This window comes from Tamandua tetradactyla, chromosome 3 (assembly GCF_023851605.1).
Source record: "Tamandua tetradactyla isolate mTamTet1 chromosome 3, mTamTet1.pri, whole genome shotgun sequence".
Taxonomy (NCBI): Eukaryota; Metazoa; Chordata; class Mammalia; order Pilosa; family Myrmecophagidae; genus Tamandua; species Tamandua tetradactyla.
Genome location: NC_135329.1, coordinates 199,659,038 through 199,673,594, shown reverse-complemented (window position 1 = coordinate 199,673,594; position 14,557 = coordinate 199,659,038). Strand labels below are relative to the sequence as shown.

Sequence of the window (14,557 nt, the reverse complement as noted above, 5' to 3'; positions counted from 1 at the left end):
AGGCATCCATGCCCTACTTGAGTCTGTCCTGCCAAGTGCATACCTTTGACACTGCTTTTATCATGACTTTCCCCTGCCATGCCCTTTCATTAACTCATTTTTTCATTATATCTGTAAAAAGACTTTGGGAATTATGTAACTGTCCCTGTCTGGTTTTATTTCCAGTTGTGTGTCTTGCTTCTTAGTGCTTCTTTCATATACATAAAGCCAATATGCCCTACGTCTTGTTTCCCACCTAGATGCTTTTGTTCATGTACCTTCCTTCACCAGGGATGGCCTCTCTTCCCCTCTCTCCCGTATTCCAGTCCTTCACTTTCTAGGCCCAGTTCAAATTCCACCTCCATTGACCAGTTCTGCCTAGTCCATCAACCTCTTTCCTTTCTAAGCTTCTTTCTGTTCTTTAGTACCTTACTTATGCTTAATCAATTGCAGTCACATATTATTTACTGTTGCTTCATGTTTATTCATCTTATCTGTACCTCCAGAGAGCAGGTCACATAGCAGAGAGATGTTTTAGGTTAAAGGTTGCCTGTCTAATTTTATTTTTCACCTTACCTTTACCTGCCCTCCATTAGTAGTGTCCAGTTACAAAGACGAAAGGGAAGTAGAGTGTGCATGGAGTGAAAACAGTGTTAACAGGAGTGAGAGGTATATTTTGTATATATTTAGAGCTTGGAAGAAATACTGCTTACTATGGAATTCCTGGGCCACCTGTCCAGCTACTTGCAGTGCCTCAAACAGGCTTCTTCTTGCTGTACCCTTCTCTCTTCCTACAATACCCTTCCCTATTCTCTGTGCTTAATTGACTCCTTCTCATCTCTTGGGACTCTTTAAATGTCATCACTTCTGGTGAAATCTTTGCTAAATCCCTTAGCCCACTACAGCTCAGTCGTCACTTGCTAACATTAACCTACCCTTTCACCACTCCCATAGCTCTCATGACATTGTGTTACTGTTACTTGTTTACATGCTTGTCTTCTGTAACAAAATGATGAATTTCTTAATGGCCAGACCTATATTTATTCATTTTTAATTTCCTGACACCTATAACAGTGTAGGCTCTTAAATGTTAGTAGTCTCTTAAATGTTGGTTTGAGTAAATTGGTAAACAAATAAATGACCTGTTAGGACTAAAGAAGCATGGAACAAAATTTTAAAATAGGCTGTTTGTTCCTTATTACCTCAACCTGCTTCTTTTGGGATTTTTTGGCATTGTGTTTCCAAACTTCTAGACTGTAGATAGAGTTTGATAATTTAAACAAAAAAACAACAACAAAAACCATGTTTCGTGAACCCTGTATTGAATCCACCCTGTCTAGATATTCCTACTCTTGAGGAACTAACTGGGATGGGTTTAAACCTTGGAAATACATAACCCACAGAATATAATTTTGATGCTAACAGTGAGAAGACAGCATCAGGAACAGTTTCTTGAATAAAAAGAAATTATCTGCAGGTAGAAAATCAGCTATCTGGCTTCTAGAGTAACTTGGGGGTGGGGTGGAAAAGTCAGTGCAGATACTGCAGTCATTGAAGTGAGCTTCTTCCTAAATCCTTAAACTAGCCACCTGGATAAAAGTTTGCCAGTGACAAAATCAGCTATTTGATACTCATTGGCATGGACCTTTGCAGCTGTCTCGTATTCCTTCCCTATATTGTTGAAAGGGATGAAATTTTTCATTTTTCTCAGCCAATCTAATACTATTCTATAAAAAGATGGTGGTTTCTCTGCCTTTTAGTTTAGATAATCAATTGAATAAAACTTTAGTGTTTTTCCCATTTGTTGCCAAAGGGGGACTTCTTTCTGTAGTAGCGATGAAGAGGTCAGAGTGCAAGAGGCTTGGCTAGAAGGAAATAGCTATTTATTTAATTAAAGCATATTGTACAGGGTGCATGGGTGGTTTAGTGGTAGAATGTTCACCTTCCATGTGGGAGACCCAGATTCGAGTCCTGGACCATGGACCCCCTTCCCCCACCAAAAAATAGCAGATTGTACAGATGACCATTTATTTTCCTCTCCCTTTTAGGCTAACATCATAATGTTCTAGAAACCATCCATTCTACCCAAATTATACATTTTTGTCTGTTTCCCTGGTCAGTACTGTCAGACTAGAAGAAAATATCCTTTGCTCTAGGTGGCAGAAATGTTTTGAGATTTACAAAGATATGAAATACTACTAGCAACCCTAGAAGAATGACAAGAAAGTAAGATTTGCTCAACATTACCATTTCCCCAGGATTTAAGAGAAATCGGGTCTTGGGCTTAATTTGTAATGCATTGTATGCCCTGTACTTTCTTTTTAATTGATTAGTTGAATAATCCCTATATATTAGTTTGCATAAATTGCTTTAATTCAGCACTTTGTGGATGGTTAGGGCATCTCTGAGAAATTTTTAAATATGTATTGTTTTAGAAATGCCAGTGTTTCAGATAAGGTAGAACTTGGCCTTAAGACTTTGAAGAAACACTTTGTGCAGTACTTTTATTGTTAGAGAGTAGCATGATTTTCAAGATAATCATGCTGGAAAATAATATGTATTGCCCTAAATGTATGTCCTCGTGGAACTCCGGGTTTAAAAACCGTATGAATCATGATTCCTGGAAGATGTAACCTTGTTTGAGAACCAGTGCTTTTCAGAAGAAAATTTATTTTGCATCTTTGATCCTACTATATTATGGCCTACATAGATGAGACTTTATAGAATAGGTGATAACTTAACATATTCTTTTAACTCACTTTTTTTTTGCATGGGCAGGCAATGGGACTCGAACCCGGGTCTCCGTCATGGCAGGTGAGAACTCTGCCTGCTGAACCACAGTGGCCCGCCCTTAACTCACTTTCAGTTAGCTCCTTGAGGGGAGTCAATGGAGGTGACTGAAGGAAGTAAAAAGAAGTCCCTCTCCCTCTTTAGATCATTAGGTATGCCTTTGAGCAGACCATAGATTTATCTCCCTAAAGTAAATACTTCATTTGTAATATGTGCAAACTGGGGATCATATATTTCAATTAAGAGTTAAAGTGGACTTATTTGTTTATTAAATATTTTGAAATCTGTGGCACTCAGTGAATGCCAAATGCTATTTATATTTTCAATTTTAGGGTCAGATTTTTAAGTATCCTTAAAGTGATACCATTTATTTGGAACCAATAACATGATGTCAGTTGCTATGTAACAGACCACTCACTGGGTAAGCTTTGGGTCACTTGGACAGTCCTTCTGGTCTCATTCAGATTTGCCCATACATCTGTGGTCAGCTGTGTGTGTGGGTCAACTCTTAGCTCGTCTCTTTTGTGTGTCTGAGGGTTAGTAAGCCACAGGCTGGTTGGGATGGTGGTTGGCTTCAGTTGGGACAGCCAAGCTCTCCTTGGCACGATCTGTCGTCTTCTAGAAGGCTAGCTCTGACTTATTCATAGAGCACTGACGGGCTTCCAAGAGAGGGGGTGCACGTTGGCAAGACCTCTTGACTCGAAACTGGCATGCCATCACCTCTAGCACATTCTATTCACCAAAGTTAGTCACAGCCAGCCCATATTTGAAGGGTGGAGAAATAGATCACACCTCTAAGGAGAGAAGTTGCAAAGTCGTATTGTAAAGGGTATGGATGCAGGGAGGGAGGGTTAAAGAATTGGCACATTTTTATAGTTTATCTACCACAAGCATATTGCATGCTGTGGGGGTTAACCACAATAAAATCCAGACTGAGGTAGTGAGAGATTTTTTTAGAATCACTGTTCTAATTTAATACAAAGGTCAAGATTTCTTTAAGTGAGAGGTTTGAAGTTAGAGCTAGACTTTTCCATACTCAGGATTTATTTGGAAAAAAAAAGTAATTTAATGCTTCATCTTTCCTAATATACTCCTTATTGTTTAGGAGTTACTGCTTTGGACAACCAAATGTGGAAATTTCTGAAAAGCCTTTCTTTTTTAATTGTTCTCTTTATAATTTATCACATAAGGCTAAATGCTTTGAATTATTTACTTTTAAAACATTCTAAAATGTGAATTTTTATCATACTTTGATAAAAGAGAAATTAAATTGGACAAAACAGCTAATAGAGTCAGAAAATCTGATCCAGTGCAGCTTTTGACTATATGATGTAGGATTTTTCCTTGATCTTGCCTCCCTAAGTACAAAAAAATCGGTGTCATGTCTGTCATCTTTGCCACGTCACAGGGATGTGGCATCATGTTCCCAAGGGCCCAAAGCTTTTCTTGGATCCTGATGTGTCTAGAATGTGGGAAAGACCATTGTCAGTGCCACTCCAGCTCACCATTGTTACCTTACCAAAGAGTAGTCAAGGGCACGTTTATGAAGAGGCACAGATTATTGTCTCGTATCTTTCAATGCCAGAAAGCCATGTCCCTTTTGGAAGTGTCTTCTCTCTTCCTATCTCTGCCTTTCTGCATCTGATTTGTTTGCCCAGCGCTGCAGTCCCTGCCCTCTGCCCACTGCTCCTTTAGGGAATGGTACTCTCAAGGCCTCTTCCTCTGTGGTGCCCTTCCCTCTAGCCATGGTCTCCAGATTCCTTTCTTCTTACTGGTGCCAGGACTCCTCACCCCTCTTCACTGACCTCCTTGGATACAGCATCAGATCCCCTAATAGACTCATTTGGGGGTTGGAACAAGCTCCAGACTCCCAAGCCTGAACCAAGCCATGCACTCATTTTGACAGGCAACACAGCCACAGAGTGAGAATCCTCAGTGAGGGACAGCCAGAGCCTCTTAGAGTCTGCCTCACCGAACAAGGCCAAAGGGGTTCCACTGGATTCGCTATAGCCTCTGATTCTAGTGTTTCCACGTACATGGGGGCTTGAGACTTGTCTCCTGTTTGACTCATTTGTTTTCAGTGTTGAGGATTTAATGAGCATCTTTAGGAAGTGGAAATTTTTTACATTGAAAATTGCAGACAAAATAATTCTTTCAGTGCCTCAGGGCTTATTAACAAGGAGAGTGTTTAATTGTTGACTTGTTAGTGCTTAGAGATGGGGAAATTAGCTGACCCTGCTCATCTCCTAATTCTCAGAACACTACATCTTTTCTCTGGGGACCCCTCAGAAGGAGCTAAAGTTGCTGTTTTATTTGTGGGTGTGCTCTCTTCTCAGTACCTGCCTGCCCCTTTTCTGCCTCCTCACCTGCCTCCGCTTACACAAAGGTAGTTATATAAGTTATGTTATTATTTTTTTAGCCTAACATTTCATAAACATTTTCTCATGGTTCGATGATCTTCATAAACTATTTTTAATGACTGTATAAGCTATTTAATTAATATGTGATTAACCTATTTCATTATTTTAAAATTGTTTCCAGTTGTTCACCCCTTTGAATAATGCTTAAAAGAACATTTTCATGTGTAGTGTTTTTCTTTTATTGATTGATTTCTTCAAGCCAAGCCTGAAATTCCCGAGTCAGAGTTTTATCATGGTCGTTGTTGTCCTGTTACTATTATTATTACTATTATAACTGGGAGAGGGAGAAAGGGACCATTATATGAAGCAAAATTCTTGCCAAAGAGTTAGTGCTTATTTACAGTGCTGACAAAAAATTATGAGGGCCTTAGACATGGCATTTATCATTGTTTTAAGTTGTTTGTTTGATTATCCCTGCATAGCAATACATTTTAAAAACATTTCCGTCTGACATAATTTACAAAAGAAATATAATTCAACTTTGGCATTTCATTTATCTGGAAAATAGTTGGATTATCTACCATGCTGAACAAAATAGATTAATAAGGTATTGGTAGTGGCACGTGTGCAGTATAGTTGTGTATATATAATGTCGTCTTTCATGGAGATTCCTTTTCTAATCTATCCATGAAAAAGTTGTAGCGCTGTTAAGCCAGGACTTCTCTAACAAGGAATCCGAAGGGGGGTGATGGTAGAAGTCCTGCATAAGGATTGTAGCGTGGGGAGAATTGAAAAACATTTATGCAGGTTCTGAAAGAAATGGTACATTTTCTTTCTAAATATATTTTAAAAAAATATCAGACTACTTTCTCCGCCGGCCCGCCGCGCGGCGCCCATGCCCCGCAGCAGCCGAGCCGCCCGCCCTCCTCCTCCCCTCTCTTTCTCCGCCGGCCCGCCGCGCGGCGCCCACACCCCGCAGCATCCGAGCCGCCCGCCCTCCTCCTCCCCTCTCTTTCTCCGCCGGCCCGCCGCGCGGCGCCCACGCCCCGCAGCAGCCGAGCCGCCCGCCCTCCTCCTCCCCTCTCTTTCTCCGCCGGCCCGCCGCGCGGCGCCCACGCCCCGCAGCAGCCGAGCCGCCCGCCCTCCTCCTCCCCTCTCTTTCTCCGCCGGCCCGCCGCGCGGCGCCCACGCCCCGCAGCAGCTGAGCCGCCCGCCCTCCTTCTCCCCTCTCCTCCCCCTCCTGCTCCGGCTGCTCTCCAACCACCACGGTGCCCTCTTCCCCCGCCTTCACCGTGCTCCTCCGCCACCAGCCTCGACAGCCTTGCCGCCCTCACCTTTCCTCGTCCAGAACAGCTACTGGGGGAGTGAAGATAATACAGAGCAGCTCCCGGAACCACGAGGGAGATCAAAGGGACAGCGTACCCCATCCTGGAACGGCTGACTATCTGGGAGAACCAGCTCCGGTGAGATCACCAAGGGGCACGGGCTTTCCTGGGTGGGACGGCAAGCGACCGGAGTCCCTCCCTTCCACCTTCCCAGGCCAGCTGGTAGAATTGGACAGGCGGTCCCCTTAGGCCGCGGCGGCTGGTGCCCCCACCACACGAGGCCCCCCGGAACAACTGAGATAGTTGGGTCGGAAATCCCCAGACTGCGGAGAACAGTGACCGGGGGATCCCTTCCAAACACGTGACTCCCCCGTCGGCTGGGAACAGTGTACTCTCCCGGGCTGCGACAGCTGGCGCCCTCCAGCCACGCTTGGTGCCCCGGGCCGACTGGCTAATTTGGCCGGACGCTCTCCTGTGCTGCGACGGCCGGCGACCCTCCCCGCGTTTGGAACCCCGGGCTGGCTGGCATTCTTCCAAGACGCTTCGGTTGCCGAACCTCCCCTACGGCGAGAGTTTTCCAGAGTTGAGGGACCCACAGCAACTTTCGCTGGTGGAACCCACAGACAGGCGTGTGCCACGAGCGCCACCTACTGGGCAGGATAGGAAGAACAGAACCCAGAGATTGCACAGAAAAATCTTTCAACCAGTGGGGTCGAACACCCGGGGAAATCTGACTGAATGCCCAGACGCCAGCAGAAGATAACGGATCACGCTCAGAAAATTGAACATATGGCCCAGTCAAACGAAGAAACCAATAGTTCAAATGAGATACAGGAGCTGAAACAACTAATGCTGAATATACGAACAGAAATGGAAAACCTCTTCAAAAACGAAATCGATAAATTGAGGGAGGACATGAAGAAGACATGGGCTGAACATAAAGAAGAAATAGAAAAACTGAAAAAACAAATCACAGAGCTTATGGAAGTGAAAGATAAAGTAGAAAAGATGGAAAAAACAATGGATACCTACAATGACAGATTTAAAGAAACAGAAGATAGAATTAGTGATTTGGAGGATGAAACATCTGAATTCCAAAAAGAAACAGAAACTATCCGGAAAAGAATGGAAAAATTTGAACAAGGTATCAGGGAACTCAAGGACAATGTGAACCGTACAAATATACGTGTAGTGGGTATCCCAGAAGGAGAAGAGAAGGGAAAAGGAGGAGAAAAACTAATGGAAGAAATTATCACTGAAAATTTCCCAACTCTTATGAAAGACCTAAAATTACAGATCCAAGAAGTGCAGCGCACCCCAAAGAGATTAGACACAAATAGGCGTTCCCCAAGACACTTACTAGTTAGAATGTCAGAGGTCAAAGAGAAAGAGAGGATCTTGAAGGCAGCGAGAGAAAAACAATCCGTCACATACAAGGGAAACCCAATAAGACTATGTGTAGATTTCTCAGCAGAAACCATGGAAGCTAGAAGACAGTGGGATGATATATTTAAGTTACTAAAAGAGAAAAACTGCCAGCCAAGACTCCTATATCCAGCAAAATTGTCCTTCAAAAATGAGGGAGAAATTAAAACATTCTCAGACAAAAAGTCACTAAGAGAATTTGTGACCAAGAGACCAGCTCTGCAAGAAATACTAAAGGGAGCACTAGAGTCAGATACAAAAAGACAGAAGGGAGAGACATGGAGAAAAGTGTAGAAAGAAGGAAAGTCAGATATGATATATATAATACAAAAGGCAAAATGGTAGAGGAAAATATTATCCAAACAGTAATAACTCTAAATGTCAATGGACTGAATTCCCCAATTAAAAGACATAGACTGGCAGAATGGATTAAAAAACAGGATCCTTCTATATGCTGTCTACAGGAAACACATCTTAGACCCAAAGATAAATATAGGTTGAAAGTGAAAGGTTGGGAAAAGATATTTCATGCAAACAACAACCAGAAAAGAGCAGGAGTGGCTATACTAATATCCAACAAATTAGACTTCAAATGTAAAACAGTTAAAAGAGACAAAGAAGGACACTATATACTATTAAAAGGAACAATAAAGCAAGAAGACATAACAATCATAAATATTTACGCACCGAACCAGAATGCCCCAAAATACGTGAGGAATACACTGCAAACACTGAAGAGGGAAATAGACACATATACCATAATAGTTGGAGACTTCAATTCACCACTCTCATCAATGGACAGAACATCTACACAGAGGATGAATAAAGAAATAGAGAACCTGAATATTACTATAAATGAACTTGACTTAACAGACATTTATAGGACATTACATCCCACAACAGCAGGATACACCTTTTTTTCAAGTGCTCATGGATCATTCTCAAAGATAGACCATATGCTGGGTCACAAAGCAAGTCTTAACAAATTTAAAAATATTGAAATCATACACAACACTTTCTCGGATCATAAAGGAATGAAGTTGGAAATCAATAATAGGCGGAGGGCCAGAAAATTCATAAATACATGGAGGCTCAACAACACACTCTTAAACAACAAGTGGGTCAAAGAAGAAATTGCAAGAGAAATTAGTAAATACCTAGAGGCAAATGAAAATGAAGACACAACATATCAAAACTTATGGGACGCAGCAAAGGCAGTGCTAAGAGGGAAATTTATTGCCCTAAATGCCTTTATCAGAAAAGAAGAAAAGGCAAAAATGCAGGAATTAACTGTCCACCTGGAAGAACTGGAGAAAGAACAGCAAACTAATCCCAAAGCAAGCAAAAGGAAAGAAATAACAAAGATTAGAGCAGAAATAAATGAAATTGAAAACATGAAAACAATAGAGAAAATCAATAAGACCAGAAGTTGGTTCTATGAGAAAATCAACAAGATTGATGGGCCCTTAGCAAGATTGACAAAAAGAAGAAGAGAGAGGATGCAAATAAATAAGATCAGAAATGAAAGAGGAGACATAACTACTGACCTCACAGAAATAAAGGAGGTAATAACAGGATACTATGAACAACTTTACGCTAATAAATACAACAATTTAGAAGAAATGGACGGGTTCCTGGAAAGACATGAACAACCAACTTTGACTCAAGAAGAAATAGACGACCTCAACAAACCAATCACAAGTAAAGAGATTGAATTAGTTATTCAAAAGCTCCCTAAAAAGAAAAGTCCAGGACCAGACGGCTTCACATGTGAATTCTTTCAAACATTCCAGAAAGAATTAGTACCTACTCTCCTCAAACTCTTCAACATAATCGAAGTGGAGGGAAAACTACCTAATTCATTCTATGAAGCCAACATCACCCTCATACCAAAACCAGGCAAAGATATTACAAAAAAAGAAAACTACAGACCAATCTCTCTAATGAATACAGATGCAAAAATCCTCAATAAAATTCTAGCAAATCGTATCCAACAACACATTAAAAGAATTATACATCATGACCAAGTAGGATTCATCCCAGGTATGCAAGGATGGTTCAACATAAGAAAATCAATTAATGTAATACACCATATCAACAAATCAAAGCAGAAAAATCACATGATCATCTCAATTGATGCAGAGAAGGCATTTGACAAGATTCAACATCCTTTCCTGTTGAAAACACTTCAAAAGATAGGAATACAAGGGAACTTCCTTAAAATGATAGAGGGAATATATGAAAAACCCACAGCTAATATCATCCTCAATGGGGAAAAATTGAAAACTTTCCCCCTAAGATCAGGAACAAGACAAGGATGTCCACTATCACCACTATTATTCAACATTGTGTTGGAAGATCTAGCCAGAGCAATTAGGCAAGAAAAAGAAATACAAGGCATCAAAATTGGAAAGGAAGAAGTAAAACTATCACTGTTTGCAGACGATATGATACTATATGTAGAAAACCCAGAAAAATCCACAACAAAATTACTAGAGCTAATAAATGAGTACAGCAAAGTAGCAGGCTACAAGATCAACATTCAAAAATCTGTAGCTTTTCTATACACTAGTAATGAACAAGCTGAGGCGGAAATCAAGAAACGAATCCCATTTACAATCGCAACTAAAAGAATAAAATACCTAGGAATAAATTTAACCAAAGAGACAAAAAACCTACATAAAGAAAACTACAAAAAACTGTTAAAAGAAATCACAGAAGACCTAAATAGATGGAAGGGCATACCGTGTTCATGGATTGGAAGACTAAATATAGTTAAGATGTCAATCCTACCTAAATTGATTTACAGATTCAATGCAATACCAATCAAAATCCCAACAACTTATTTTTCAGAAATAGAAAAACCAATAAGCAAATTTATCTGGAAGGGCAGGGTGCCCCGAATTGCTAAAAACATCTTGAGGAAAAAAAACGAAGCTGGAGGTCTCGCGCTGCCTGACTTTAAGGCATATTATGAAGCCACAGTGGTCAAAACAGCATGGTATTGGCATAAAGATAGATATATCGACCAATGGAATCGAATAGAGTGCTCAGATATAGACCCTCTCATCTATGGACATTTGATCTTTGATAAGGCAGTCAAGCCAACTCACCTGGGACAGAGCAGTCTCTTCAATAAATAGTGCCTAGAGAACTGGATATCCATATGCAAAAGAATGAAAAAAGACCCATCTCTCACACCCTATACAAAAGTTAACTCAAAATGGATCAAAGATCTAAACATTAGGTCTAAGACCATAAAACAGATAGAGGAAAATGTTGGGAGATATCTTATGGATCTTACAACTGGAGGTGGTTTTATGGACCTTAAACCTAAAGAAGAACACTGAAGAAGGAAATAAATAAATGGGAGCTCCTCAAAATTAAACACTTTTGTGCATCAGAGAACTTCATCAAGAAAGTAGAAAGACAGCCTACATAATGGGAGACAATATTTGGAAACGACATATCAGATAAAGGTCTAGTATCCAGAATTTATAAAGAGATTATTCAACTCCACAACAAAAAGACAGCCAACCCAATTACAAAATGGGAAAAAGACTTAAACAGACACCTACCAGAAGAAGAAATACGGATGGCCAAGAGGCACATGAAGAGATGCTCAATGTCCCTGGCCATTAGAGAAATGCAAATCAAAACCACAATGAGATATCATCTCACACCCACCAGAATGGCCATTATCAACAAAACAGAAAATGACAAGTGCTGGAGAGGATGCGGAGAAAGAGGCACACTTATCCACTGTTGGTGGGGATGTCAAAGGGTGCAACCACTGTGGAAGGCAGTTTGGCGGTTCCTCAAAAAGCTGAATATAGAATTGCCATACGACCCAGCAATACCATTGCTAGGTATCTACTCAAAGGACTTAAGGGCAAAGACACAAACGGACATTTGCACACCAATGTTTATAGCAGCATTATTTACAATTGCAAAGAGATGGAAACAGCCAAAATCTCCATCAACAGAAGAGTGGCTAAACAAACTGTGGTATATACATACGATGGAATATTATGCAGCCTTAAGACAAGATAAACTTATGAACCATGTAATAACATGGATGGACCTAGAGAATATTATGCTGAGTGAATCCAGCCAAAAACTAAAGGACAAATACTGTATGGTCCCACTGATGTGAACGGACATTCGAGAATAAACTTGAAATATGTCATTGGAAATAGAGTTCAGCAGGAGTTAGAAACAGGGTAAGACAATGGGTAATTGAAGGTGAAGGGATACAGACTGTGCAACAGGACTAGATACAAAAACTCAAAAATGGACAGCACAATAATACCTAATTGTAAAGTAATCATGTTAAAATACTGAATGAAGCTGCATCTGAGCTATAGGGTTTTTTTTGTTTTTGTTTGCTTGTTGGTTTGTTTGTTGTTGTTGTTTTTTACTATTACTACTACTTTTATTTCTTTTCTTTATATTAACATTTTATATCTTTTTCTGTTGTGTTGCTAGTTCCTCTAAACTGATACAAATGTACTAAGAAACAATGATCATGCATCTATGTGATGATGTTAAGAATTACTGAGTGCATATGTAGAATGGTATGATTTCTAAATGTTGTGTTAATTTCTTTTTTTTTTTTCTTTCCGTTAATAAAAAAATAAAAAAAATAATAAAAAAAATAAAAAAATAAAAAAAAAATCAGACTATTGTTTTTAAATAATTAAAAAATAGAACTTGGCAAAGAGTGAACAAACATGTTTCTCAGATTTTAGTTTTAAGGAGAGATTTTTTTTCATATTAACATGGTCTTGGAATAGCAAAGAAAATCCATACATTAGGAAAATGGTAGAATAAGAAGCAAGACAAACATAAAATGAATTGAGTAGATGTAAAGTTGTTAAAATATTAAAGGAAGATTTAAGCTGTGTTATTCTATCTCAGCAGAGAGAACAGCTTATACATTCATCTAGACAGAAAATATTGTGATTATGTAAAAATAAGATCATATGATCTTTATACTTTAGTGATACTTTATTAATATCATCTTGGAGTTTTCAATAGTTTGCTCCTGTAAAAATGTAACTAACCTATATTACTGTGTTTGCTTTCAATTTATTGTAGTAGATTTTGCACCCAATTTACTGAATAGCCTGTAGAGTTTGTTGATTTTAAAGTAAACAGCCCAATTTATTTATTTTTACAACCATTTGCTGAAACAATAAGAAATATTCTGAACATAACACAAATTCCTATATTTCTAATAAAAAGTATGCTATCCTGTTTACATATATAAGTGCTAAAGAGTTCTAGAGTGTTAAGGGTCAGACTTAACCCCTAACATAACAGATTAAATTAAATTTGATTTAATCTTGGAAAAAGCAGATTTTAGTAGCCTGTAAGGAAGGGGAAGGCTGTGATTTGAAAAAGAGAGGAATTTGTTTCTAGATAGAAGGTATAAATGCAGAGGTAGAGCCGGCCATCCAGGTCAAGTGCTTGCTTTGGAATCTGCTTCCTAAGCAGGGATGGTCTTTTTCTCAGCCTGGATGCAGACAACTTTCAGCTGAAACATCCTTAAGAAATAATTTGTCTTACCAATTTTTTTTTCAAGCTATAAAAGCAAAATATTCAACTGTGGCTATTTTAGTCGTTTGTCATTTTCCTGCATATGTACAGGATTTCCTCATCTCCTTGTTATGTTCTTTTGAAAGCGGAGGCTCAGAGACATGGTATGGTCTCCTGGGAATATGAAGACTGAGAATTATCGGTGAATGAGTAATGGAGTAGACTTTGCTTTTATCTGACTCTTCCCTTTTAACTCCCAAATCTCCATAAGCATTTTCTTTTCATTTATGACTACAAGTTCCTCATTTGGCTCAGACAGTCAAGCAACCAACTCCCACAACTTGATTTTACAAAGAAACATGCTTAATATTTTTCAGTTTTCGTTACACATCATTGTATAATGAGCATTTTCCATATTAAAAATTTATGAAATCCTAACTTTAATTACTGCATAATATGCCATTAGTGGTCATACTATAATTGAAATGTTTATGTTGCGTGTATGTTTTTACTATTAAACTAACTTTATGATGAATTTCCTTACATATAAATCTTCATATTTAAAAGGAGAATTTGTAGACCGATGACCTTTTTCTCCCTTGACATATATTGTTAATTAGCTGTTTAGAAAAGTTATATTAATTTGTATTTCAAAACAGATTATGAGAGGGACAGGCAGTTTCAAATGGGCTCCCTCTCAGAGTTGCTTCTATAGCCAGAGATCCTAGCTCCCGTGTTGTATTTAGAGATACTGTCTAATTGATTAACTTTATAAGGTCAGTTGGAACATAATATGATTTTTTAAAAATCAGGTTTTCTTAGAGCACAAAAGGAGATAAAGTTACTAAAGACCACTCTTCTTTTCTTTTTTTTTCTCCACAGAACCATCCGAGTATGGCTAAAAAGAGACAGTGGTCAGTACTGGCCGAGCATTTATCACACAATGGCCTGTAAGTAGCTGAACTATTCCACTTGAAAAAAGTGTCTCTTGTCTTTGGTGACTTAAATTTCAAAGTATCTAATTAAAAAAATGTTACTAGATTTCAAAATGAGTTTCTTAGTTGCCTAATAGTTCTGACAGCCTGTGGTAAATTACAGGAAAACTCCTTTTCCTGTGCACAGGAAGTTGGGTCTTAC

General features: G+C 39.2%; 1 protein-coding gene across 2 annotated transcripts in view; it reads left to right on the top strand.

The window, feature by feature from the left end:
• Positions 1–14,557, top strand: part of WDFY1 (WD repeat and FYVE domain containing 1) — a 64,442-nt gene that overhangs the window by 7,736 nt on the left and 42,149 nt on the right. For both annotated transcript variants that reach the window (XM_077155271.1, XM_077155270.1), the window contains exon 2: positions 14,303–14,370. In XM_077155271.1, the coding sequence (XP_077011386.1) occupies positions 14,303–14,370 (68 nt within the window). The remainder of the gene's footprint in view (positions 1–14,302; positions 14,371–14,557) is intronic.